At 51.6% G+C, this 25,945-nt stretch overlaps 2 protein-coding genes across 2 annotated transcripts in view; one reads left to right on the forward strand and one right to left on the reverse strand.

Annotated features, from left to right (window-relative positions):
- The first annotated feature begins 3,347 nt into the window (after positions 1 to 3,347).
- Enho (energy homeostasis associated) lies at positions 3,348 to 5,247 on the forward strand. The gene is made up of 2 exons (XM_048420573.3): positions 3,348 to 3,511; positions 4,452 to 5,247. The coding sequence occupies exon 2, from the start codon at positions 4,611 to 4,613 to the stop codon at positions 4,839 to 4,841; it is 231 nt and encodes a 76-aa protein (XP_048276530.2). The 5' UTR covers positions 3,348 to 3,511; positions 4,452 to 4,610; the 3' UTR covers positions 4,842 to 5,247.
- Positions 5,248 to 5,303: 56 nt separating this feature from the next.
- The window catches only part of Dnai1 (dynein axonemal intermediate chain 1), a 67,880-nt gene continuing 47,238 nt past the window's right edge, over positions 5,304 to 25,945 (reverse strand). The window contains exons 13-20 of the mRNA XM_048420572.3: positions 18,467 to 18,714; positions 13,641 to 13,730; positions 13,445 to 13,532; positions 12,741 to 12,820; positions 11,107 to 11,255; positions 10,907 to 11,006; positions 8,363 to 8,548; positions 5,304 to 5,629 (exon numbers count right to left, since the gene is read on the reverse strand). Of these exons, the coding sequence (XP_048276529.1) occupies positions 5,531 to 5,629; positions 8,363 to 8,548; positions 10,907 to 11,006; positions 11,107 to 11,255; positions 12,741 to 12,820; positions 13,445 to 13,532; positions 13,641 to 13,730; positions 18,467 to 18,714 (1,040 nt within the window). The 3' untranslated portion in view covers positions 5,304 to 5,530. The remainder of the gene's footprint in view (positions 5,630 to 8,362; positions 8,549 to 10,906; positions 11,007 to 11,106; positions 11,256 to 12,740; positions 12,821 to 13,444; positions 13,533 to 13,640; positions 13,731 to 18,466; positions 18,715 to 25,945) is intronic.

Consider the following 25,945-nt stretch of genomic DNA (forward strand, 5'->3'; position numbering starts at 1 on the left):
CTTCCCCGTCATGGTAACTGCAACTTCATATTGAAAGCCAAAATAAATTCTCGTGTGTTTGGTTTGGTGTCATTGTTTTGTTTGTCTTTCTGAGACAGGGTTTGCTTCTTTCTTTCTTTCTTTCTTTCTTTCTTTCTTTCTTTCTTTCTTTCTCTCTCTCTTCCTTTTTTAAAGATTTATTTATTATGTATATAATATTCCGCCTGCATGTATTCCTACACGCCAGAAGAGGGCACCAGATCTCATTACAGATGGTTGTGAGTCAATATGTGGTTGCTGGGAATTTGAACTCAGGCCCTTTGGAAGAGCAGTCACTCTCCAGTCTCTTAACTCTTCTTTAAGTTGCTTTTGTTAGGGTATTTAACAACCCCAACAGGAAAAGTAACTAAGACAGTGAGTTTTCCATTGTTGTAACAAATACTTGAGATACTCAACATTATTTATTTGTCTCATAGGACTTGGTCTCACTATGTAGCCCTGGCTGTCCTGGAATTCACTATGTAGACCAGGCTGGCCTCGAACTCACAGAGATCCTCCTGCTTCTGCCTCCCGAGTGTTGGGATTAAAGGCATGAGCCACTATGTCTGGCTGATAGTCAACTTTTAAAAAATAAAAAGGGGTCAAGATGGCCTAGTGGGTAAATGTTTTACCACCAGGCCTAAATGATCTGAGTTGATTCCTGGAACTCACTGATGAAATGAGAAAACCAACTACTGAAAGTTATCCTCTGACCTCCACACTGTGTGACTCCTGTGCGCACGCGCGCGCACACACACACACACACACACACACACCAAACAAATCATACATTCATAACACACACACACAACAAACAAATCATACATTCATAAATATAATAAAAAACTGTAAAAGTAAAAAGGTTTGTCTTTCAGTTCTGTAGGAATCCATGACTTCCTGGCTTAGTTGCTTTGGGGCTTGTGCACATCAGGGCAGAAAGAGGTCAAAGCTACCTGCTTCTTGGCCCAGACAAGAAAAACAGAAGAAAAGATTCAAGTTCCACAGTCCCCTGCAAGAGCACCCCTGCAGTGACTCAACACTTCCTGCCTCCCAATAGCGCCACCCTGGGGCCCAAGCCTGTAACATATGGCTTTGAGGGACAGTCTAGATCCAGATTCTAGTTTTTGAGGATATTTTGGAACTGTATACAGAGAAAATGATGTGTCCATGTCTGGCACTAACGTGTAGAAATAGCAAGCATTTGCCTTTCTGTTTGACCCGTCTTCTGGACGCCACCCACCCCACTTCCATAAGGTTATCATGTGGGTCACGCTAGCTTGGTGGTAAGTGCGTCTACCAGCTGAGTCATCTCATCAGCCCCTCCTCTGTGTCCCTTATCACTAGATGTTACATCAGAGTGTTGCAGCTACTAGCCAGTTACCCCGAAATGTCCTCTTCGAACTTCCCCGTTTTCTGAGTTCTGCCTACTGATGTTCTTGAATACCCCAAATGCCCTCCCACTCTGTTTGCCAGCGACATTTTTAGCGCCTCATCAATACCCCTGTCTTTCTTTCACCCTCAAATGCCTTCAAAACTCCCTTCCACCCAACAGCCCAAATCATCCCTCTAATTTCTGGATATGATCACATCACTCCGATGCTCAGAATTCTTCAGTGACTCCCCACTGTTTTCAGGATAAAATCAGGACCCCTGTGGCGGGGGTCACAAATTCGTTCACATTACACTCAGATGTGAGGCCATATGTCTCCTCTCTTTCCTATAACTGATCTGATCTTCCTCACAATACCCCCACCCTGCTGGGTAACAGGGGGAAACTAAAATTAATCCATTCTGACAAACTCCACGGGGTCCGTAGTTTATTTTAGACAGCCTCTAACACAGTAGCTTTAGATGATTCAGCCCTTCGGATTACTTCCCCTTCTCCTCTTCAAATCGCATCCAGGTTTCCAGCAGGCTTCCTGGAAGGAGGGGCCCTGCCCCTTAGCCACCTGGTCCTGGGGGTTATGTCAGCCGGCATTTGCTGTTGCAGTTGGTGTGGTATTAATGAGAAATCTGAGAAATAGCTATTACTATAATTATCTTGTAGAGAAGAAAGCCCTTGTTAGGAGAGTCAACAAATTTGCCCAATGTCACAAAGTTAGAAAGTGGAGCTATGAACCAACACCATCGCGACGCCAGTAGACATTTTGCTGAGCGTAGTATTCCAGAGAGAAGTTAAGGCTGAGTATGGGCAGTGGGAGTCACCATGATAAAACTGGACAATATGTAAGTGAGACAAGAGGGCTCAGATAAGAACACTTAGGAATCACTGGAGGGCTAGGAATGTAGCTCAGTGGCAGAAAATATGGTTGCCTGGCATGCATGAGCCCAAAACCCTAGGTTAAAACATCACTGCCTTGTGAGGGTCAGGGAGAGGAAGGCCTGCTTGACTGCTCCTGTCTGAACTGCTTTGGTCTCAGTAGAGCTATCAGGATGAAGAGGCAGGCATCCACCAAGCCTGGATCTAGTTCAACTAGAGCTGAGCCATTCTTCAGGTGTCTCAGGCTCCCTCCAGCATGCAAAGCACAAGCCCATGACCAATACTGGCTGAGAAATCAGTAAAACGTAACAAAGGTCTTGGTGCTGCCAGAGATCACACTGTTCTTAGGACAAAGGGCAATCTATAGGCGCTGATGCGGAGTGGGGACGGGCGGTGTGGGAAGATAAGGTGTGAGGAAGGTCAGGTGTGGAGACGCGTGGACTTTTTCCAGATAACAGGGACAGTCTTCTCCCAGATATGGAGGGGTGGACGCTTGGGGTGCATTCCAGGTGTGGAAAGTGCAAGAAATGGATGCAAAAAGATGAGCCTGGCCCTCCATCCTCAAGGGATGAATCAAAACAAAGTGGTCCCTTCATCGCCCCCCCCCCAACCACCACCACCACCACTCTCGCCACCTCCCCCTCCGCCCCTCCCTCCTTCTCTCCTGCACCAGGACAGTCGTGTCCCACCCCAGAGCACAACCAATGGTGCGGGAACTTGGCCCGACCAGCCAATTGAACGGCGGCAGCGGCACCGAGCTGGCCCCGCCCCCGAAGGGCCGCAGGCCGCTGGCCACTCACGAGGCGGGGCTCTTCGCTGTTTTTGCTGCCCGCCGAGCTCTGCCGAGCTCAGCCGACTCCCTCCCGCCGTGGCCGAGCCCAGTCGAACCCAGCCGAACTCAGCCGAGCCCAGCCGAACTCCTCGACGCTCCAGCCGCCGCCGCCCGAGCGCCGCCGAGCGAGCGAGCTAGCGGCCCCGGCCGCGGAGGAGGCGCCGCCCCAGGGGGAGGAGGTGCCCGCTCTCCGCAGACCGCCCGCGGCAGAGGCCGGCCCGGTCGCGCCCCGGCGGGAGCGGCCGGCGGAGGCTGCGCGGCCCAGGGGGAGGGCCCGGGGAGTGGACGTCGCCCCTGCCCGCCTCCCACCGCCCCCCGCCCGCAGGCTTTCGAGCCTCAGTCGGCGCTGAGCATCCCGCTGCCCCGGACCCTCCCGCGGGCGCGCACTGGGCTTAACTCAGGTAAGGGGGGGTGCTCCCTTACGGGCAGGGGGTCGAGATACAGAGATCGTGAACGGAGATGAAGAGACAGTGACCCACACAGAGACAAGAGACACAGCTTGGAGGAGAGATAGACAAAGACAGAGACACATGCGAGACGCACAGAACCACAGATGCCGACCCCATGGAGAGAGGGAGAGACATGTCCTCGAGGGCAGAGGGACATAGAGTCGTGAAAAGAGAGATTCACAGAGACAGACTGGTGGAGAAATGAGACACACATGAAACACTCAAAACACTCTGAGATAGGGACACAGAGACAGACAGCCACACACCTTCACAGAGGTAGGTATGGAGGGACAAGGATGCAGATCAAGCAAGGGACAGAGAGGCAGGAAGGTGTACCGTTCAGACACACACACCTGACCCAGGGAGGCAAAGTTCCAAGGAAAGGCACACCTCGTCACACAGCCCTGAATATGCAAGACCCACACATTCCTGACAGGGCCTCCACAAAGTTCCATTCTGTGCGAGCTGGCACCTCTGCAGGTTTCCTGGACTGGCTTACTGCAGCCTTGGGGAAGAGAGGATGCCCTAGCCTCTACAATAATGGTCATAATCCTCTTCCTCCTGGGCCTTGGGCCACCTCAGTCCCGCCCACCAACAGCAGGTCTGAAAGCTAGAGGCTTGGTGGGCAGGGCTAGGCTATACCCACCAGATACGAGGAGAATGAGAGAGGCTGCCTGCCTACTACTGCCTGCCCACTCTGGCCGTGCCACAGTACCAGGGGCTCAGAGCCAGGCCCGAGGATGGAGGTGCTGGCTTTGGGAGGTACTTGAGCCTACTGGGACTCAGTGCCCTCTGCCTGAGAGGCCAGAGGTGGGAGAGGGGAGCTGTCCCCTTAGGCTCCTGCCCACTTCTTCCTCCTCACCTCCCTCTACTTTCCTCTGTGCTTCCCCAGGCTCTGGACTGCATGTGGGCATCTCCACTGCCCAGGAATCATTGTGTGTGGACAGGACAGCCTCCTTGGGAAGTCGGCCATACCAGAGTTGTGCCTCGGCATGGGCCTTGCCGTTGAGGCAGCTCTGCAATCTGCGCTGGCCTGAGGGTGCTGCCTGTCATGGGGGCAGCCATCTCCCAGGGGGCCCTCATCGCCATCGTCTGCAACGGCCTTGTAGGCTTCTTGCTGCTACTGCTTTGGGTCATTCTCTGCTGGGCCTGCCACTCTCGTTCTACTGACGTTGATTCTTTCTCAGAATCCAGTCCCAACTCCAGCCCTGGCCCCTGTCCTGAGAAAGCACCACCCCCCCAGAAGCCCAGCCATGAAGGCAGCTACCTGCTGCAGCCCTGAAGGCACCTGACCTACCCTGGAGTCCTGGACCTGAGTGTGCCAGAGTCAGAGTGTGGCATCTGATTCAGTTCAGACATTCTGGGGTCCAGAATTTAGAGTCCAGTCTATTTGAAGCTGGACCCAGCAGCCTAGACTGTAGCCGGCCTGACTCAAAGAGAGCCCTGAGTAGCCCTTCAGAGACAGACCTGGAGTGGGGGGTTAGGAGTCGGTGCTAGGGCCAGGGCCATCTGGACTCTGCTCCATCCCAAGGGCCAAGGGCTGTTTACCTCCCTAAGCTCAGCGCCTCTGGGCTCTCTAGGTTGGGGAAGCAAACTGGAACCCATGGCAATAATGGGAGGGTGTCCGGGCTGGGCCCCTTCTCTGGTCCTCCCACTGTTTGTTGGATAATAAATGGAACTATGGCTTACTCTGAGACTTCTCTTCTTGGGGGCTATGTGATAGAAAAAAATCAAAAGGACGAGGTGAGTTTTCAGACAGGTTTATTTGTGTAAAGGGAGTGCAATGGAGGTTGAGGGTCAGGTCATGGAAAAAGGTGCTGTGATCTTAAGAACTAGAACGAGGAAAGCAAATACTGGGACTTGATCAAAGTGGGGTACTTAAGCATCCTTGGTGCTTAGGCACCCTGGTACCCAGGCAAAGGGCTGTACATATTGGATCCAAAGAGGGGGGCAGGGCTTGGGACCGGACTCTCAGATTTGGGTTTTTACTTCCCTCACGAGGTTTAGCAGTTTGTCCAGTTTTGCGATCTCCACAGCTGGTCCCTTCTGCACCTCCTGGCCCTTCTTTTCCTGGGGAGAGGGAAATGACCGTGGGGATGGCAAAGGACCGGCTGCCTCTTCTAAGGTGCCACCCTGGCTCCTCTGCCTAGCCTGCCCTAGCTATTCCCGGACCCTCCCCTGTTCCTGGCACTCAGTCCTTCCTCTGCTCAGGTTGGGTGACTCAGAGCCTCATCGGAGGGCCTGGGAGGAGTACTCCAACTCTAGCTCCGAAGCTCAGCCGGGGCTCCGTGCTGGCAGGAGTGGAAAAAGGCATTTTTATCCCCAGTTTCTCAGAAGTCAGCCAGGGAGAGCTATAGGCTCCGGGGAGAGCTTTTCGTTAGGACCACCCAGGCTCAGCCCTGCAAAGAGGAGCTAGATGTTGCTGCAGGAGAGAGGCGAGGACTAGGCCACAGGTGTCCTCATCGGCTCAAGGAGGGGTGCCACTCGAAACCAGACCTGATGTGTCGTGTACCCAGGGTTGGGGAAAGCACCAGGAGACACACATGGGAGCAGACAGTTTTCCATGAGACTCAATGCGGTGGGGACTGTCTCCCAGGTCCCGAGTACCTGACCCTTGTCCCACCTGAAAGCATTCCAGTGCTTCCACTACCAAATTGGACCCTGAGAAAATGGAGTTTGGGCACAGGTATGTTTGACCCACAGGCTTGAAAATTCTGTAGCAGGCCACACCAGTCACATTCTCCCTGCCGTCCAGACAGTGGGATGTGGATTGTACCGAGATAGTCTGGGCAACTGTCTTCCCTCCTGTCACCTCCTGCCTTCCCTTTCTCCTCTGCCACCTGTGCCCACTGTTTCCTGGCACCTGCCCAGCCACACCTGCTGGGGCTGTAAGGTCAAGGGAGCAGCGTGAGAGCCAGTGGGCTCCTTCCTGGCCCCATCTAGCTGCAGCTACTCTGCAGAGCTCCAGTTTCCTCTGGCCTTGACCGCTACACCTGCTCCCAGGTCTGTTCCGGCAGCCCCTGGCGCGCAGTCTGGTGCGGCTCACTGCTCCGCTCAGGGGAGGCACAGGACGGTTGTTTTTTTCTATCTTCCCATTCTCTCTCCATAATTAAACTGTTTCTCAGTCTTACTCCATCCTTTGGTATTTAAGGGACCTGATTTTCAGTTCCATTGCTGTCATTTGTCCCCCACAAGACTGGGCAGGTCCCTTCCTGAGCCTTGCTTTCCCAACCATCCAGGAGAAAAGGAAAGGCAGTTCTTGACCTGTGATGGCAGGGGCGGGAGGGATGCCCGGGGGACTTCCTTCTGTATGAATCACTTGAGTGCTGACAGGGTCACCTCACAGGAACTTCTAATCCTCCCAAGTGCTAGCCCCCACTGTCCTTGCTCAGATCCTGGGTGATTTAGGTTTCCTGAGTCAGAGTTTCGCTCCCTCAGTCACAACTGACCCCTGCTTTGTGAGGAGATGGAACTCTGATAAATCTTGCTCCCCAGGATCACACTGGGTAGCATTCCTTCATATCTACCCTGCTCACGGTGTCAGGGCTGTGCCCCTCTCCTAAAGAGTGGCCATCATCCTCCCAGGGGGCTGTCCAGCTCTGCCATCTTAAGCCTGCCCCTCATTAAATTAAGAACAGATTTTATCTGTTCCACAAACATTGCTGCCTCCTTTCTCCCTCTGGAGGCCAAGGAGCTGGGCTCAGCAAAGAGATTTAGACCATGCCTGACTTCCCCCAACCCCCAGAGCCCACCGCAGCCTGCGGGCCACAGCTGCAGGCGCTTAGCAGCCTTCTGTGTATTTATAGCCAAGTCCACCCCCTCCCCCAGCTGGCTACAATTACGGGCGTCCATACTTCCAGCCCATGCCTCCCTGGCCATGGTGGGGAAGAGTCTATGCCAGTATCCACAGGATGGTGCACAGTCCCTGGCTGGGTCGGAACTCTTGGGGAAGAAGACGGTAGTTGAACAGGACAGCCCCAGACCCTGCCCCAGATTGCAGTATATGCCTCAAATCGTACCCTGGAAGGTCAATGGTCAGGTCTACTTGGCCAACCCTGACCCTGGCCCAAAGCTGGGCAGCAAAGAGTCATTTCTGCCTTCATATACAAATGGTTCTGTTTTATTTATTTATTTATTTATTTATTTATTTATTTATTTATTTATTTATGGTTGGGTCCTGAGGCTCTGGATTCTAAGGCCTGTACTGTGAGGCCTGAGCCTTAATCTGAATTTGGGCTTAGGTATAGATTTGAAGTCATTGCTCTGGGCTTTGTGTCATATATTTGGGGTCCCTGGGCTCTGGGCTGGGTCTTCTCATCATTAAAGACCCAAGAAACAGAGTCCGGAACTCAGAAGGAGGCCTGCATCGCTGCTGACCTAGTTACCCTGCTCACGGCTCATTGCTTCCTGCCCTGGGTGGACTCCTGGCTCCCAGTTCAGGGATCGCTGGAGCTGAAACTCTAAGCCCAGCAATGATGCTTCAGCTAAGCCTTGAGTCCCTCTCCTGGTGACCTGTCATACCTACAACATCCTGCACTTCCAGTAAGCCAATGATGCTTGCCTCCCCCATGTTCCAAGCCCACTTGCCCCTTGGAAATCACCTCCTGGGCCCTCCAGGGAACTCATACGCAGCAGGTCAAACTGATCTCTTACTTCACAAACCCTTTTCCCAGCCTCTCCATTTAGGCAGTGCCACTATCCTTACCTTGAAGCCTTCATTCCAGAAACTTAGGGTGGCCTCTGATCCTCTCTCCCTATCACCCCCTATCTCTTGATGGCAGCCAGGACTCCCAGAGCCCATACCTTCGGCATCTTTCGCAAGTTAGGAGAGAGCTTGAGACAGGTGATGTGCCCACGGTCATCACCCACGATTATGATGGGATGGATGGGATTGAACTGCACATGAGTGATCTTGTTCTTCTTCTTGGCCACCACGGGCTGGTTGCAGATAGCCTCGTACTTGTTGACAGCTAAGTCAAACACATGGGCCTGCAGAGAGATTAGTGTCACCAGTCATGTAAAGGAGGTCCTGGTCTCCCACCTTGGGCTTCCTGGGAACCCCACAGCAGGCCGTCAGCACAGCCAAGCTGGAGACAGCAGGATGAAAAAGATTAGAAACCTTAAGTCTATGCAGACTAAATAATAGCAGCTATGGGGAGGGTGTGACATGAAAGCAGAGGGGAGACTGTTAGAGGGGACAAAGGGAGCAGGTAAGGGGGAGACAGAGGGACGAGAGGACAGCGAGGGAAGAAGATGGGACAAACTATAATGCCAGGTATGTATAAAAATACCACAGAGAAACCCGAAGCTTTGTAAAAAGAGCCAGTAATGGCAGCTACCATTTATCCAGTCTAATAAACTTACCATGTTCCAGGCTCTGGGCAGTAGTGTTACAAGGTTGGATCATCTAATTATACCCCTCACAACCACTCCATATGGTGGTTCTGTTACTATCCCGATTTTATAAATGAGGATTTGGAAGCTATTGGAGGCTAACTTGCTTGTAAGTGACAGAGCCCGGGGTTTATCCCAGCTAATAAATACCGAGTGCTCAGACTTTGATGCCTAAGTGCCCAGTAATGTTTGATATTATCTTTGCCTCACCGGGAGTCCGAATCGCTATCAGCCCCTGCTGTGACAGCTCGCAGTGTCCCTGCTTCTGCTCTTGCCCAGCTAGAGTCTGCGCTCCATGCAGTACCCTGACTTCCCTTTAAAGCAATTTCTCCCAGTCTCCCTGGAGCCTCTGTGTGCACAGCTTCCCCGCCTCATCTTCAGAATGCTGCTCCTATGGGGAGGGCGTGGGGACACACGGCCCTAATCCCAGCACTCAGGAGGCAGAGACGGGTGGATCTCTGTGAGTTGGAGGTCAGTCTGGTCTATGTAAGAGGACAGGCAGAACTACATAATAGAGAGACGCCGCCTCCAAATAAATAAATAAATAAAGGTTCAAGACTAGTACTTGCCGTTCAGCTTCCAGTGTGAGTTTCACCTCACCAAAGAAGCCTTTCCTAAGAAATTACCTGGCTCCCACTGCCTCCCCAGGGTCCTACTGTATAGCTCAGTCTGGCCTGCTGGCACTTGCTATGTCATGAGACTGGCTTCAAACTTTCGATCTCTGGCTTCCACCTTCTGCATGTTGGAATTATAGGCATAGGCATGAATTACCAAGCCTGGCTTTCTCTGTTCGATATAACAGCTTTATTGAGATAATAATTCACATTCTATAAGTCTCATCCATTTAACCTACCTAAAGTATGCGCTTCTTGGTTTTAGGCATACCCACTTATCAAGCCATTATCATAAGCAATTTTAGAGCATGTTCTTCACCCACAAGGCAAACTTTGTACCCATTAACAGTCACTCCCCATTTTTCCTCAACCCCTCTGAGGCAAACACAAATCCACTCTGCATCTCTATAGATCCATCTCTTGAGATGAGGCATACAGGGCAAATCTATTTTGGACATACCATATATTTGTTCTTTTGTGTCTGGCCTATGCGACTTAGCATAAGCTTTTCATGCCCATCTATGTTATCATATGTTCCTTGTCTGCTGAATACAATCCTTTTGCATGTGCATTGCATTGCTTGCTATCTATGATTTGATGGACAATGGCTTCTTTATTGTTTGGCCATATGAATAACATGGCTATAAACATTTGCATCCAAGCTCCACCCTCTTCTGGTCCTTGGCTCTAACATGGTGAGAATGTTGGTGCCTGTTTTCTGTCTTCCTCTTTACTATAACATGAGCTCCATAAAAGCGGGCGCCTGCATTGCCAAATCCTAGCCTGGAACCGAGCACTGTGCCGGCCCTTAGTAACATGCTCATGGGGCTGATTGACATGTGGGTGATCCTTAATTGCTAGATTCTTTCCTTTGGGTGCAGGTGCTTGTCAGGTTCTGTCAAATTCCATAAAGAAAACAAGGCTGCACCTAAGAACGTCCTCACCCAAGGTGGCTTCTGAGTGTCTGTCACACTATACTCAAGCTCCTCCCACCAGTTTGGGCACTTCTGGAGATGAGGGTGGGGTCCCTACCTTACAGACCAGCGACTGGCCCAGAGGCTAGGCATCGTCTAGGGGACCTCACGGAAGACAACTTCTGGATGGCATCTCAGCTTTCCAGAGGGCTTGCTCCCCAAGGTGCACATTCCTTTCCTTCCTTAAGGCCCCCTGTGATGAAGGATTCCTCCACACTTCCCTGCATAGCCTGTGCTTTAAAATACATAGTCTTATGTCCCATCATCCCCTACTGACCTGGGGTAGCATGTGGTGGGCTCTCTAGAGACCCTGAGACACCTCCCGGTCTCCATGGTGGCTCTGAAGGTGAGGAAGAACTACTCACCTTCCCATCTGTGGTGACCGCAGCAAACACAGTGGAAGAATATGGTGCCCAGGCCACGTCACCCACAGCTGAGTTCAGATCATAAATGAACATGGGGGTCCTGCAGTGGCAAAAAGGTCAAGCCCATAACTCCGAGGGTTCATAGTGCCAGAGCTGAGGGGAGGCCATGGGGTTGGGTAGGGCCAAAGCAGGCCTCTCACTTGATGGTGTGGTCCCAGATCTTCACTGTCCAATCAGAGCTGCAGGACATAAAGACCTTGGTGTGGTATGGGTTCCATATCACAGCGTCCACTGCCATGTTGTGAGCATCATAGGTGTCCAGGAATTGGCTGGAGTAGGATTTAGAGCACTATGAAGGGTAGGGGATGGATGATTCAGGAAAGCTGGGCTCAACGGTGAGAGCAAAGCCAGCTGCAACCTTTTTCCCTAGGAGCCGGAGAGGATCAGCACCTGAACCCAGCTGTCCATCCATCGGCATCACCTCCCAAATTCCCAAAGGAGAGGAAGCACTTAAGGACTGGGGTTCAGGCTGGGCGTGGAGCCCTCCTGGAGGGTGAAGGCAGGTGACTGAGTAAGAAAGTGACTTCTCTCTCTGTTGCAAGGCAAAGTGGGTCTCACACCCTGGGCAAGGATGCGGCACAGCCTAATCTTTTGTCCAGGCGAGCGCCTTGGTAGACACAGCTTTGGATTCACCGCAGCTCAGACATGATCCATGCCACAGTGAGCATCACCCCACCTTGTACAGGCAAGAGCAGGTGTGGAGCCAGGAGCGGACTCAGATCCCCTGATTTCCCGTTCAGTGTTTGTCCTGGCCAGCAAGCCTCTCTCCCTCCCTCCAGGAGACAAAGTGACTAGTCTTTCCTTCCCCTGCCTCTCTCACGCAGCCACTGGGAGGGGTGGAGAGGGGGTGGGGACCTCTTTTGCATTCAGACCAACTCGGGCTGGGCCTCTGGGGCTCCCGGGAGGCTGTCTGTAATTAACATTCTGAGTCTCTGAGCCTAAGAAAAGCTCACAGCAAAGCTATTTCTGGACGATGGAGGTTCAGAGGGATGTTCACCTACTAACACTGAGACACGGCAGAAAGCCGGCTGTGAGGTCGTGTCCTGCGGGCAGCTCTGCCCCTCGTACTCAGAGATGAATCTGTTTGATACCTGGCCTTCAAAGCCCAGCTTGAGTTCAGATCTTCTCCAGGAAGTCTGCCCAGAATGTCCTAGCTCCCCCAAGTCCCTACTCTCATGTCTGCCTCTTAGAGAAGGAAAGAGACAGGCTCAAGTTGCTCTCTAGATTCTCCATCACCTTTCCCGATTGTAGCCCCTCTTCCTGCCACCCAAGAGGACCAAGGCATGCATTCTTCAACTGCTGAGATAGCTCGGCAGGTAAAGTGCTTGCTGCTAAGCCTGATGACCTGTGTTCAACCCCAGGAAATCTACAAGCCGTCTGCTGACCTCCATATGTGTACTGTGACATGCATGTGCACCACCACCAGATAAATAAATGTTAAAACAAACAAACAAAAAAGAGCTTGCAGGACAGCTCAGCGGCTAAAAGTGCTTGCACTGAGCCTGAAGACTGGAGTCAGAGCCCCACCAACGCCACAGAACTATCCTGTGACCGCCATATGCTCAGTGTGGCATGAATGTGCACATACACATAACACACACAAGTAACAATTTAAATTTTTTTTTAAAAAAGATATGCCTTTTCTCCCCTCCAAAGACTTCCAGAACAGTGAACACTAGATGGTGTCAGCACGGGATTTGTTGTGTACTATACCCTCCCTAGGTGCATAGGTCCAGGTGCCCCTGTGAGGAGCTGATGGGGCATGCTGCCTCACCTTGTAGATTTTCCCTTCCTCTGTGCCCACCAGGAACATGTAGTCGATCTCTTTGTGGAAGTCAAAGGCGGTGCCACAGCCTTAGAAGAATAGGGGACAGACTTAGCCTGGTTCACAGAGAGAACCTCTCACCCAGCTCAGTGTTGGACAGATAGAACTGGGCCGCTGGGAGGGCTGGGCTCAGGCCAGGAAGGCAGAAACTGGACCGCGGGCTTGCTTGCCCTAGGCCGTTAGGACTCTACAGACAAGAATGGGGGCCTGGGTAAACAAGGCAGGAATTGAGTTAAACAGGGTCAGGGTCATGGTAAACAGGGATGGGGGTCTGCAAACAGGGACATGGTCTGTGCAAACAGGGATGGAGTCTGCATAAACAGGGTAGGAATTGAGTAAACAGGGCCAGGATCTGGGTAAACAGGGCTTAGATCTGCTTAAGCAGGGACGGTTCTGCAGAGCAGCACCTGATCTGCATAAACGGGGGCGGGGTCTGCACGCGGGAAAGGACCTGCCTGAATAGGGGTGTGTGCCGACCGCCGGTGCTCAAGGGCTCCGCCCATGAGATTGGGTTTTTTTGGTCTCCACCAGTCTAGGCTCCAGTACAAATGAGGAGAGAGAGTTGGGAAAGTAAATGGCCACTGTCACCGATCCTGAGGTGCTGGGGGTCAATGGTCTTGTCCTGATGGAGGGGTGAGGGCTGGGGCTCCTACCTACAGTGTGCAGCTGCAGCCCCTCGGGGATTTCTGTGGTGCTGCCCTCCGCCTTCAGCTTGATGACGTCTATATGAACCAGCTCGCTCTATAGTCAGAGAGGGATGGGAAGAGGTGAGGGGTGGATTGGGTCAGGAGCTCTGCCATTAGCTCCTCCCACCTCATCCCTCCATGACCCTTTCTGGGAAACAGGCACCTTTACGAGGGTCCATGACACAATCCTGCCATCAGATGACACAGAGAAGAAGTTAAGGTTGTGGTCCATGTCGTCCTTCTGCCATTTGACCTGAAGCATCACAAGTCACAAGTTTTGGAATTCTGTTAAGAGTGTTGAGTTAGGGCTCAGAGAGAAGTTCTGGGAGCCCATTTTCCAGAACTGTATGATGAGACCTCTCCATCTCATTTCACCCAGCTCTTCTTTCAACCTGAGGTCACAGTATCAGCCAGAGCATTGCCCTAAGATGCGCTCTAGGCAGTAGTGGTTTTAGCAGTCTGGTTGTGGGAAATTCTCCCCACACAGCCACGGCCTGGAAAGGTCAGAGCCCACAACTAGTGCTTCACTTACAAAATGGAAGTCATGACAACATGTGAGAAAGAAAATACCTTTTGTATGTAAAATCTTCAGAACACTGGATATAGGAAATGTTCAAAAAACACTAGCTAATGGGGCCAAACCTTCAGTTTCATGGCATCTGTGTGAATTGGCTCCCAGCTTTCAGAAGACTGAGACAGGAGGATCATGAGTTCTAGACCAGCCTGGAATAAAGAGCAAGATCCTGTCTCAAAAACAAACAGAGTCTCTAGCTAGTTAGTATCCTCATTACTGCCATCATCCTAGGAAGGAGGGCTGCAAACCAGGGCCTGTTCCCTGCTCCAGGACTGAGGGAAGGAGTCCGTCCCCTCTTATAGACTTGACCTTTTTCTTGAAAGAGTCCCCTTTGTTCCCACCTTCAATCCGACACCAGCTCCTGCTCCCAGAATCTTGCTCCCAAATCCCAGATTTGAGCTGCATTTCTCCATCTGCAAATCCGGGTTAATTACCCTGCCCCACCCGTCTTCTCAGGGCTGGAAGCAAACATATGGGAAAGTGTTTTGGAGACAGAGCTGTTGTCTTATGAAGATGACACGCTTGAGGCTCAAGTTTCTGTTGCCAGATGTGGAGGCTTGGCCAAGCCAAGTCCCAGAAAGCCGGGGTGGGGCTGGGTGCCCAGAGCTTTCCAGCCTCTGACTCCCTCCAGACCCCCCATGCTGGGACCCCTGTCCAGTCCCCTCCCTCTGTCACAAGCTGAGGTCCAGAGAGGGAGGCCAAGAACCTAGGCCTGTTGCCTGTAACTGCTGTTGCCTGCAACCGCAGCTGTCACCATGGCTGTTTGGGGAGGGGGGGTGTTGTCTTTCTCCATCCAGCCCCAAGGCCTGGTGAATTAGATTGGAGCTGCTGCAGGAGGCAAGGCTGAGTCCTGCCTGGGCCTGTCTGGGTAGCGGGTTCTTTTGTGCTTTCACTGGGAGGCTGTAAGGCACAATATGGATGGATCTTGAGACCACTTCCCCGTTCTGTGCAAACAAGGTCCCTTTAAAGGGGGGAGGGGACAAAAGTGTCAAAGGCCAGGCTGTAAGAGGCGCAGGGGAGCTGCAAAGGGAAGTGTTTAATGAGCAGACGCTAGCACTCATGGAAATTGTATTTCACACCCCACTTAGCAGCCTCATACCCAGTGTGTGTGTGTGTGTGTGTGTGTGTGTGTGTGTGTGTGTGTGCGCGCGTGTGTGCCTGCGCGCGTGCATGTGCATGTGTGTGAGTGTGTGTGTGCGTGTGCATGTGTGCACGTGCGTGAGTGTGTGTGCATGTGTATGCATGTGCCTTGTGCCTGTGTGTGTGTGCATGAGTGTGTGTGCATTGTGTGCCTGTGTGCACATGTGTGTGAGTGCGTGTTAAGTGTGTGTGTGCAGATCACACACATTCTCCTAGAGTGGAGGTGAGAGGGAAGGAATAAAGCTGAGAGGAAAGGGTTACTAACAGGGTCCAGAGGATTAGTGAGACCCCAGGGACCAGCGTGGGAACACTGCACTGAATTCTTCTTTTTCCCCTTACCTGATCACGACAGAGCAAGGGACCAGCCTCTGCTCATACCTTCTTCCTGGTCCCTTTCTAGAACTGTACAGTATGGAGTGTTGCTAGTTAAGGCTTCACAGTAGGGTCTGATCAGGACTCAGACACCCAGGGCCTGCCTAGGGAAGGAGCCTGTGCTATACAGGACAGACATGAGCACAGTCTTAAAACCCGGGCTCTGCAGACTCCTGTGGACTTCCAAGGCCAACAGATCCGAATGCCCCAGACTGTTTACTGAAGTCCTTAGCAAAGTCTCTCATGTCCAGACACATGGCACAGCCCCTTTAAGGACCTGGTTCTTAGCTATTGGGTATCTCATGCAAACCAACCTGGCTCTTAATAGCACACTTCCTGGAGATTTCCCTCTGCCTTCTCCATTAACCTCTGGTCACACATGTTCCTCTCTGTCGTTTCCCACATCTACTGGGCACCCCAAACCCAGGCAATACAATTTTTCCCTTTCCCCATATTTAAACAACTCCTTCTATTGACGCCCCTGCCCCAGCAGCTTCCCATCCTATGTCTGCATCTCCATCTCCACAAACTCTGCGCTTTCGCAGCCTTCAGAACTCGTACTGTAGCCAGAGAGCCCTTCCAAAGCACTGCAGTGATTGTTACATCTCCACCCGGTCCTCTGATGATCGGGCTGTGATTGTCAAACTGTGCTCTTAGGATGTCTTAGGACCCCTGGGAAGTACTGCAGGAGGCAGCAGAAATGACAACAGGGGATCCTTAAGTAAGCAAGGCCCTGGTTTTATCAGAGCAGGTCTGCTCTCATCTTTTTTTGATACGCTGTACTTTTGTATTAACCTTACATTTGAAACTACTGATCTGTGATGCCCAAGCTAAGCACACTCCCAGCTGGGTGCCTGCCCTTTCTGCAGACCATCCCTCTCTTCCTGCGCATGCTCTGATCCTGCGCATGCTCTGAATGGCGTACTGGTTCCCAGTGGACCACTGTTCTCAAAGCCCTTTATTATTGCACAGTGGCTCCTTTTGTCACAGTGATGTCCTTTCAATCCAGATCAGGAGTCAGGTGTGGTGGTGGACACCTTTGATCCCAGCATTCCAGAGGCAGAGGCAGAGGCAGGAGAATCTCTATGAGTTCAGGGACAAGTTGGTCTACACAGTGAGTTCCAAGATAGCCAGAACCACACAGAGAAACCCTGTCTCAAAAAATAAAATAAAAATCCAGATCAGAGGTTAGGTCCCCTAGAAAGATCTACTTGGCCTCCTGCCTTTGGTCCCCACTGAGGACAACGTTCCCTCTATGCACGCTTACCAAGCACTGAGAAGTCTGCCCTGCCCTGGTCAGACTGCGGTTATCTCTCACCAAGAACTCCAGAGACCCTTAAGCATCCTCAGCAACCAAGGAGTAAACAGGGAGGAGTTAATGAATGGATGAATGATGGAGGCCATGAGCGAAAAAGAAGGAAACAGGAAGTGAACAGATGAGTGACAGATGGGTCCACGTTACCTGCCGTGACTGTAGCCTGACCCCGGATTTTGCAAAGGTAGCTAGCTGCCCTGTTTTCCTGGCAGGACAGAGGAGAGCAGACCATCCTGTCCAGATAAACTGGGTATTCTAGGACTACTCTCACCCTGCTATCTGATTTAGAGAGCATGGCAGGGTAGGAACAGACTGCTTGGTCTGGATCAGTTCTACAATCCTGGGTTTGAGGAGGGGAAGGGTGGTCAAGTCAACTATGGACACTTCATGTTTGGCCTAGGCTGTCTAGGCTGGGGGAGCAGAGTTAGGGCTCTAAAGCCTTTGGTGACATCCATGTACGTGGAGATAGTGAGTTGGGATGTGGACTTTTGGGTGTATAGGGCCCCACTGGGCCCCACTTTGTAGAGAGCGAGATGAGTATGTAGCCTGGGGGCGGCCTCTCTGACACCATTTGCCCCAGGCTCTGGGGAAAAGTTGAAGCTGGGAGGTTGCTGTATCCCCGGGGCCTGAGAAGCCTACTCTCCTCTCAAGCTTGTCTGGAGTGTGTACCCAGTGCCTGGGGCAAGGGACTCAGGGTCAAAAGAGGTGGGCCCAACACCTGCCTAAAGATAGACTGGAGAACAGAGGAAGACAGAGCCTTAAGTATTGCCTGAAGAGCCCGGAGACTTGGGGCAGCTTGAGGCAGAAATCTAACCTCAGGCTCTCAGACCTGCCCATGAAAGTGGTGCGCAGTTTAAAGACGGGGGCACCTTTGGGGCACAGTGGGGATGACCTGCTCTCTGAGATAGAGGCCACGCTTACCTTGCTAAACCTGGCTAGTGAAGAGAGATGCTACAAAGAGGCTCAGGACCAGACTGCCTATCAGACTCCTCAGCCTCACTGAGAGGGCAAGCAATAGCATTTCTATCGGGGGCATCCTCAAATCTTGCTTGGGTGGCTGATGAGGGCCCCTATGGGTCTAGGAACCTTACAGACAAGGATCTGAGCCAGAAGTCCTGGAGGCATCTAGCTGTGGTTGCTGAGGTATTGATGGACCAGTAAGTGAGTCTTGGCAGACAGCTAAGGTTTTCATACTGGAACTTACGGGACAGCAGACCACAGCTCTTTGGTTTTTGTTTGTTTGCCTGTTTTGTTTTTGCTGTTGTTTTCCTGAGACAGCATTTCTCTGTGTAGTCCTGGCTGTCCTTGGAACTCGTTCTATAGACCAGGTTGGCCTCAAACTCAGAGATCTCCCTGCCTCTGTCTCCCAGGGGCTGGGATTAAAGGTACCTCCCACAGACTCCAGTTCTCAAAGAAAACTTTGGACTCCTGAGTCTCACCTTTCCCCTTCTCTGCCCCCTTCTCACATCCAGCTCCTGGGCCAGATACCTGTCTTCCCCAGTCCCTTGCTTGTGGTTGTCTCCTCCCCAAGGCCCCTTGTTCATGGCTCCTAAGCCCACATGCTCTTCCCACCAGGTCCCAGGCTGACCTGCCATACGGGGTCCGTGTGCTTGCCCGACTTGGAGGTGCTGCGGAAGCAGGGCTGCGAATGAGGTTTCTTGAGGTTGTAAATGGCCACATTGCCATCGTAGTAGCCCACGACCACCAGGTAGGGGTGGTCTGCGTGCATGTCCAGACACATGATGCCGCTCTCACTGCTGAAGCTGTACTCCGGAAAGCTGGGGTTCTTCATGCTGTAGAGCAGCAGCATGCCCCGGCTCTGTTTCATGAAGTCATCTGCCCAAGGAAGACGGGACACGACACTGCAGATGAAGGTCTGTCCATTCTGCCAGGGGAGCCCCCATGCTGGTGCCCCACCAGATGAGTAGGGCCGACCTGGCTGTGCCTATTAGAGAGCATGGGACACCTCTCCGGCCTCCATTCTATGACTATGACATGGAAGTGTGAATTTGGCCCTGGTAAAGGTGACCGGACCAATCACCAACAGTCACTCTCTAGTCTCTCTAGGGTGCAGAACAGGGGTGCAAGCTCAGACTCTCGCTGTTTCAAGAAAGTGAGTGAATTTGGGGAGGGGGAGTACCCTCAGCAGGGGTTTGGATACCCTGGTTAGGGGCAGGCTGCTGTACAATACATACCCAGATACATGTGTCCCTCACAAATCTCCAGTCGAGGATAGGAATTAAGCTTGAACTACTGTACTATTGTCTAACCAGGCCTGGTGATGTAGGCCTGTGATCCCATCACTTAGGGGCTGAGGCAGGAAGATTGCAGATTCAAGGCCAGCCTGGGAAACTTAGTTTAGACCCTGCCTCAAAAATTAAAGGAGAAAGAACAAAGGAGGAGAAAGATGAGAGGGATATAGAAGAAAAAGAGGAAGTGGGAGGAAGAGTAAGAAGAGGGAGGAAGAAGGGGAGAGGAGAAAGGAGAAAGGAACAGGAAGAGGAGCACACAAAGCCCAGGCTTCATCTGCAGCTCAGCATGCAGGACACAGCAGCAAAGGCCTGCTGCTGACTGTGTCAGCGCATGGCAGTCACCTGGAAGCATCTCCTCATAACCTTACCCCACAGCTCCCAAGAGCAGCTGTGCCCTGGTTCTAAGAGACCTCCAATATCTGGAAGTCTCCAGCGAAACAGGTCAAGGTCCAAAGGCCCACTCGGCTCAGATGCAGATCTTGGTAATCAGCGAAGGAGCACTCAGCAGAGGTCCTCTTTCCTACCTGCCCCACATCATCTCCTGCCCTCGTGGTAGCTCTCTTGATAGGCAACTATGGAGCAGCACACAGACCCAGCCCTCGCGTCCAGACCTCCCAGCCTTCCCAAGCTGAGGGAGCCAGAGCTGGGAAGGTAGAAGACAGTCCAGTGTGGCTCTCCATCTTGCACATCCTACCCCAGGCAACCTTTGACCTTTGCACTCTCCCTGTTCCCGGGCTTTCTCTCTAGCCTGATGACTGAAGGGCCCAGCCATGAACTGCTAAGTAGCCAGTCCTGAGGTGTGCAGTGAGGGGGAGGTAGGAGATTGCTGTCTTGTGGCCAACTTGACAAGTTTGGGTTAGTCATTTCTTTCTGTCTTATTGCGAAGGCATCTCGCATAGTCCCTGGGCTCACGACATGACCTCGGCTATTAACATCTATATTCCAGGTATTGCTACCGCAGAGATTCTGCTAAGGCCAGAACTAAGGAAAAGCCCACCTCCCTTTGCTGTGATGAATCCTCACAAGTTCTGAGGCTCTGCTCAGGAACACCCTCTGTGCACGCGAGGAGGAGCCACATTGACAGTGAATGCTTCTAGGGTTCAGCCTGAGCCGTGGAGGAGGTGGTGCAAGAAGGAAAATGTCTCTGTCTTAGGGGAAGCAAGCTTGGGTCCTCATGGTCTCCTTATAACAGACCCAGATCTTAGAACAACCAACGCCATGATGGAAGAGCCATTCAGGCCATAAAACTTAGCACATAGACAGCACCACCTGCCAAAATGAAAGCAAAGACCTAATCCATCAAAGTCCATAGTTCTGGGAAAGGCTCTAAATGTACTAACTTGCTTTTTGGCTTCTGTAGTCTCACTTCTGACTAACTGTTCCTGTTAACTGAAGAGTGTCAACCCAGGACATGGTTTTTGTGTTTAAAAGCTGCTCCCACTTTGTGCTTAGAAGGCTTGGTGTTACACTGGGCCCTGAGCACCCAGTGGAGTCATGATAAGAAAGAGTTTCTATTGGCCTAAACCCATGTCTGAGCAGTCTTCTCTGGTAGATACCCCATAACACCCTGAAGCCACAGTCACAGTAGGGAGTTGCCTTGAAGTCGGTGGTGGGTAGAAGCGGGCAATGCCTCCCTTGGTGAGCTCCTAGGTGGGTCCCAAGGGTTAATTCTCCAAGGGAAAAGATCTAGATCTGGTCAAGGCCATTAATATTCTTGAAGAGCTAGGACTGGTCACTCTTGCCCCTTATGTCCATCAAGCAGAACCTGAGTGCCTGGCCTTCCTCTCCCTACCTCCCACTCGGTCACTCCTGGTTCACCCTGCAAGGTCTGAGACAGCTCATCGCGGGCCCTCCATCTGGCCACCAGCTAGAGGTGAGCCACTGTGGCTTCTGATTCCAATCTGTCCTCCGTGTTAGCCAAGACTGGCAAAGAGTATGCCACAGACAGTAAGAGGGAGAACGCGAGACTGGACAAACGGTTGGTGAGGCCAAGCGCAGCACACAGCCTGGCCCCTTGACAGGTCGTGGTGATGAGCTACTTTCTCTGGACAGACTCCAGGTGCCCCGGCTCCTGTCGGCATGCACAGTGCTCATGACCTGTGAAGCCAGGAAAAGGGGGTAGGGAGCCCTGGGCTGCTCAGTAACCCTGAATGGAAGGCAATTCTGCCCTGTTCTGAACGACTGGTGCAACACGTAGGAATCGTGCCCTCCCAACTTTATACATGGAAAAACTGAGTCTCCGAGGGGAAAAATGGTCTATTTGCGTTCACAATACATGTCGCATGTCACATGGTATCCTTTTAATAGCTGGACTTACCTTTCTCTGTTAATCTGGTCTCTGAAGTGATTTTTAATTATTTATTTGCATGAGTGTGGCACTTATATGCATGGCAAGTGTGTGGAAGGCAGAGGACAGCCTGTCGCTTCTCCCCTTCTACTCTGGGTCCCAGGGATCAAGCTTAGTTTGTCAGGCTCGGTGGCAAACACCTTCACCTGCTGGGCCATCCCTCCAGGCCTGGTAATTTGATCAGAGGAAGGGCAGAGACAGCCACAACAGTGGTGGTTCTTGGCAAAGCGAAAGCAAATATCCAAGTTCTAGATTAGACACCGTGTAAGACAAGCACAGTAAAGGGAATGGCTGCCCAGAGGGAAGCAGGTTTCATGAATAAGGTACACAAGGAACAAGCAGTCACGCCAGTGTGGTGGGCACAGGCATGCTGGGATTCAGTTGTGCTTTCTCCGCCTGGCTTTAGACATCTCTGTTACTTGTAAGTAAAGGAGTCCTCCTTGCAGGGTGGTGGTGGCACATGTTTTTAATCCTAGCACGTGGAAGGAAGGCAGGAAGATCTCCGTAAGTTCGAGGCCAGCCTGGTCTACAGCAAGAGCTACGCAGAGAAACCCTGTCTCCAACCTCCCCTCCCCCGCCTCAAAAAAAGGAGTCCTCCTTGATACAGAGCACAGTCCTAGTCCTGGTTAGAGCGTGTGCTTGCTTTGTGAATTTTAGCTCAAGGCTCCTTTTGTCAAAATACATCAAGAAAGCTGAGAAAAACCTATCTGACTGGGATTTCCTCATGACTCTTGTACTGTGAACTTCTCATTCCTGACCTCAATGGCTCTCTGAGATCTCATGATTCCTCTTTACATGTATACTCAGTGTGACATCACAGCTCCAACCCCCAGAAACCCCATGATATATATCATCATCTTATCTAGAAACCATTAAGTCAACATTATTACTCAAATCACCAGTGGTCCTCATATAGCATCATCATTGCCAAATCATTCAAAAATCTTAGTATGATATCACCAGCCAGGACACCAGAAGCCTGATGATGTCACTGCCCAACCCCCAATATTCCCAGTACACCAGTAGCCAAGTCACCAGCAGTCCCAGGGTGACATTAGGATCATATAGTGGATCAGTTACCAATGAGATTGGAAGCTTGAATCTCTGTCCCTGGGGTACTTTGTTCTTAACGCCACATACTTCCTAGTTCCAGAGACCCCAGGAGGGAGCCACTCAGCTTTGTATAACAAGGCAAAGACTCTAGTTTGGAGCCAATGAACTTCTAGAGTCCTCCGGACTACAGGGTTTCAGGAATTACATGTGGCTGGGTATAACAAGAAGTGGATCAGAGGGAAGGAAAAGGTCTAGGAGTGAGTCTACTAGTCTTGATATTCTCTGGGAATCCTTCCAGAACATTCAGCTGCTAGGGCTCTGGCTTCTGAGAAAGTGCTGTTCCCACCATCGGTATAAAGAATGGAAAAGGTAGCTGGGCGGTGGTGGTGCACGCCTTTAATTCCAGCTCTCGGAAGGCAGAGGCAGGCAGATCTCTGTGAGTTCGAGGCCAGCCTGGTCTACAAGAGCTAGTTCCAGGACAGCTAGTTCCAAAGCCACAGAGAAAAGCAAAAAAGAATGGAAAAAGGTTAAGGTCAATAATGGAACACATCTGAGCACACATCTGGCTCTTTCTGGTGACTGGGACTGTCTCCTGTTAACCCCACTCTGCTGTATTGTCTCCATGGTCTCCCTGACTCTCCCGTTGATCCACAAGGTTTGGGGGTAGAGACTCAACCCTATTGACAGAGCCTTATGCGGCAGTTCTAAAACTCAGGAACAGGAGGGAGGAAGGGAGAGAAAGACAGACATATAGACAGACAGTTACTCTTACTGGGAACAAAATCTAGGCAAGTTCTAGACCACTGAGCCTAGCTCTCTTATTTTTTTCTTTTGAAACAGGGATCTCGCTAAGTTGCCCTGGCTGGCCTTGAACTTACTCTGTAGTCCAGGCAGGCCATGAACTTGCCATCCTGCTTCAGCCTCCTGAGTAGCTGGGATTATATGTCTAGGTCACTAGGCCTTGCCTCATGTATATGTCTTAATTCTACCATAGACCAAAGCTCTGGCTGTCATCAGCTTCTGCACTTGGAGCCCTGGCAGAACAATATCCGATGAGCAGGACAACATCTTCTTAAACCGCAGTCTATCACTGGGGGCCTCGGACCCACAAGTGCCACCCCTATCTGCTGCAGTGCCGGGTTACGAGGGGTGGGCACTGTAGAACATTCTGGTTGCAGAACTATCATGACTCCAGGAGAGCAAGGCAGGTGGAGGGCATGTTGGGGCACAAGGCTAACACCAGGTCAGCGGTCAGTAGGAAGTCGATGCCAACTGCAGAGACAAGGATACCATGCCAGTCTTGGCTGGCAGGCCCCTTCTCGTTCTGTGGCATCCTAAACGAGGCCAGCCTAGGACCGGTTCCAAGGCAGCAGGTGTTTGATGACTCCCTTATTAAGTCATGCAAGAGGCACTTGGAGGGGGCGTGGAGTAGGCAGAATAATGCCCCCCCCAAATGTCCACATCCTAATCCCTAGAGCCTATAAATATGTCACTTTGTATGGCAAAAGGGACTTCACAGATGTGATTAAGTTAAAGACTTTGAGATGGGGAGATTATCTTGGATTATCCGGGTGGATTTGATGTAATCGTAAGAGTTCTTATAAGGGAAAGAAGGAGGCAAGCGAGTCAGAGAAGCCGACATGACGGCAGAAGCCGATGTCAGGGTGATGCGGTTGCGGCTGGAAGAGGGCCACAAGCCATGGAATGCAGGCAGCCACTAGAAGCTGGAAACAGAAGAAGGAACAGGTCTCCCTGGGGGGCCTCCAGAGGGAACACAACCCTGCTGACACCTGATTTTTAACTCAGTGGAATCCACCTTGAGGGCCTGGCCTCCAGGACTCAGAAGAAATGTGTTACTTAAGCCATTGTATTTGTAGTCACTTGCTGCTGCAGCAACAGGAACCAAACATCAGAGGCGTTCGGGGAAGGGTGGCCCAAACTCTAATTTTAAAAGTTAGAGCAACGACACTTCTTCCTGGGTGACACGGACATCAGACGAATGGGTGCAGTTGTCCTCCGCCCTTCTGATACCAACAGTGAAATGCTCTCCATCCCTACCCCCTACCCCCACCTCCTTGGACTCTGGGAACAGAAATGCCCCCTTGTGTTGGGATTTCTACAATTTCCATAGGCAGAGGACCAGCCCAAGGTTGCCATGGAAAAGAGTCTTGAATCCAGGAGAGACCCAAACCCCAGCATGGCCAGAGGCACTGGCGTCAAGCGGGGCTCAGGCTCTCAGGCAATGGGGCTTCCTAGGCATCCTTGTCAGACTGGGAGTTGTATTTAAACAGTGTGGGAAATAAGAGCAAGGTCTTGGAGACAGAATACATCAATTGGGACATTTAATTTGATTTAGGGAAAATGAGGCAAACATTTGAGAACCTAAATAACTAACCAGTAATTAAACTAACAACGAAATGCCCTTGCACTGCAACCCGGCAAGCATAGTGGCCTTTATGGACTGTATTTACAAAGAGACCTGACAACATAATTAGTCCTGTAAATTTTACGCAGCCTGCAGCTAAGGAGTGATGGATTCTGTGTGTGGAGGATGAACAGAGAGAAATGAGGTGGATGAATTTCCATTTTCAGTAAATGAAATTAACACTGCTTAATTAGTGAAGCTGACAAATAAATGACCGGGAAAGATTTAAATCCTTACGAGCAAATCTCTGCCCTGGGCAAGTTCAAGGGACAGAGCAGGAGTGAGTTCAGTGTTCAGAACCGAGGGCCACTGTTGGCCTCCTCCGAGGCACTGCCCCAGAGGAAGCCTGGGCAGGAGGACAGCTGGCTCCTTTGCCCTTCCAGTATGGGACCTGCCGGGAAGTTTCCTGCCCCATCTCCTGTGGGATGGCCTCAGGACCACATAGAGAATCTGCTAGGCCATCCCTGCCTGACAGACCCTGAGGAGTCTCTGTTTCCCTGCTATGCACTGACTAATGAGCTGGAATGGACCCCTTCGGTAGCACAGGCTGGCACAGTCACATCCCAGCTGTTCCAAGGCCATCTTTTCCTGAACTGACTTTTTTATCTTCTAGTACTCCTCCACCCCCATTCACCTGCTGACAGCCTCTTTCTCCCTTGAGCTTGTAACATGGAGCCTGAACTATGGACCATCCCTGACTCTGCACTTTGAGTAGCCTAGCATGCTGGTACCAGAAGCCATAGTGGGAAGGCAGATGTGGATTTACTGTTTATATTTCTCTGTCTCTCTGTCTTTCTGTCTCTCTGTCTCTCTGTTTCTCTCTCTCCCTCTCTCTCTCTCTCTTTCCCTCTCTCTCTCTCTCTCTCTCTGTCTCTGTCTCTCTCTCTCTCTCCCCTTCCCTCCCTCCCTCTGTCTCTCTCAGGGTGGTTTTTGAGACATGGTTTTTCTGTATAGTCCTGGCTGTCCTGGAACTCATTTTATAGACCAGGT

The sequence above is a fragment of the Myodes glareolus genome, chromosome 16 (assembly GCF_982192425.1).
Source record: "Myodes glareolus chromosome 16, mMyoGla1.1, whole genome shotgun sequence".
Classification (NCBI taxonomy): Eukaryota; Metazoa; Chordata; class Mammalia; order Rodentia; family Cricetidae; genus Myodes; species Myodes glareolus.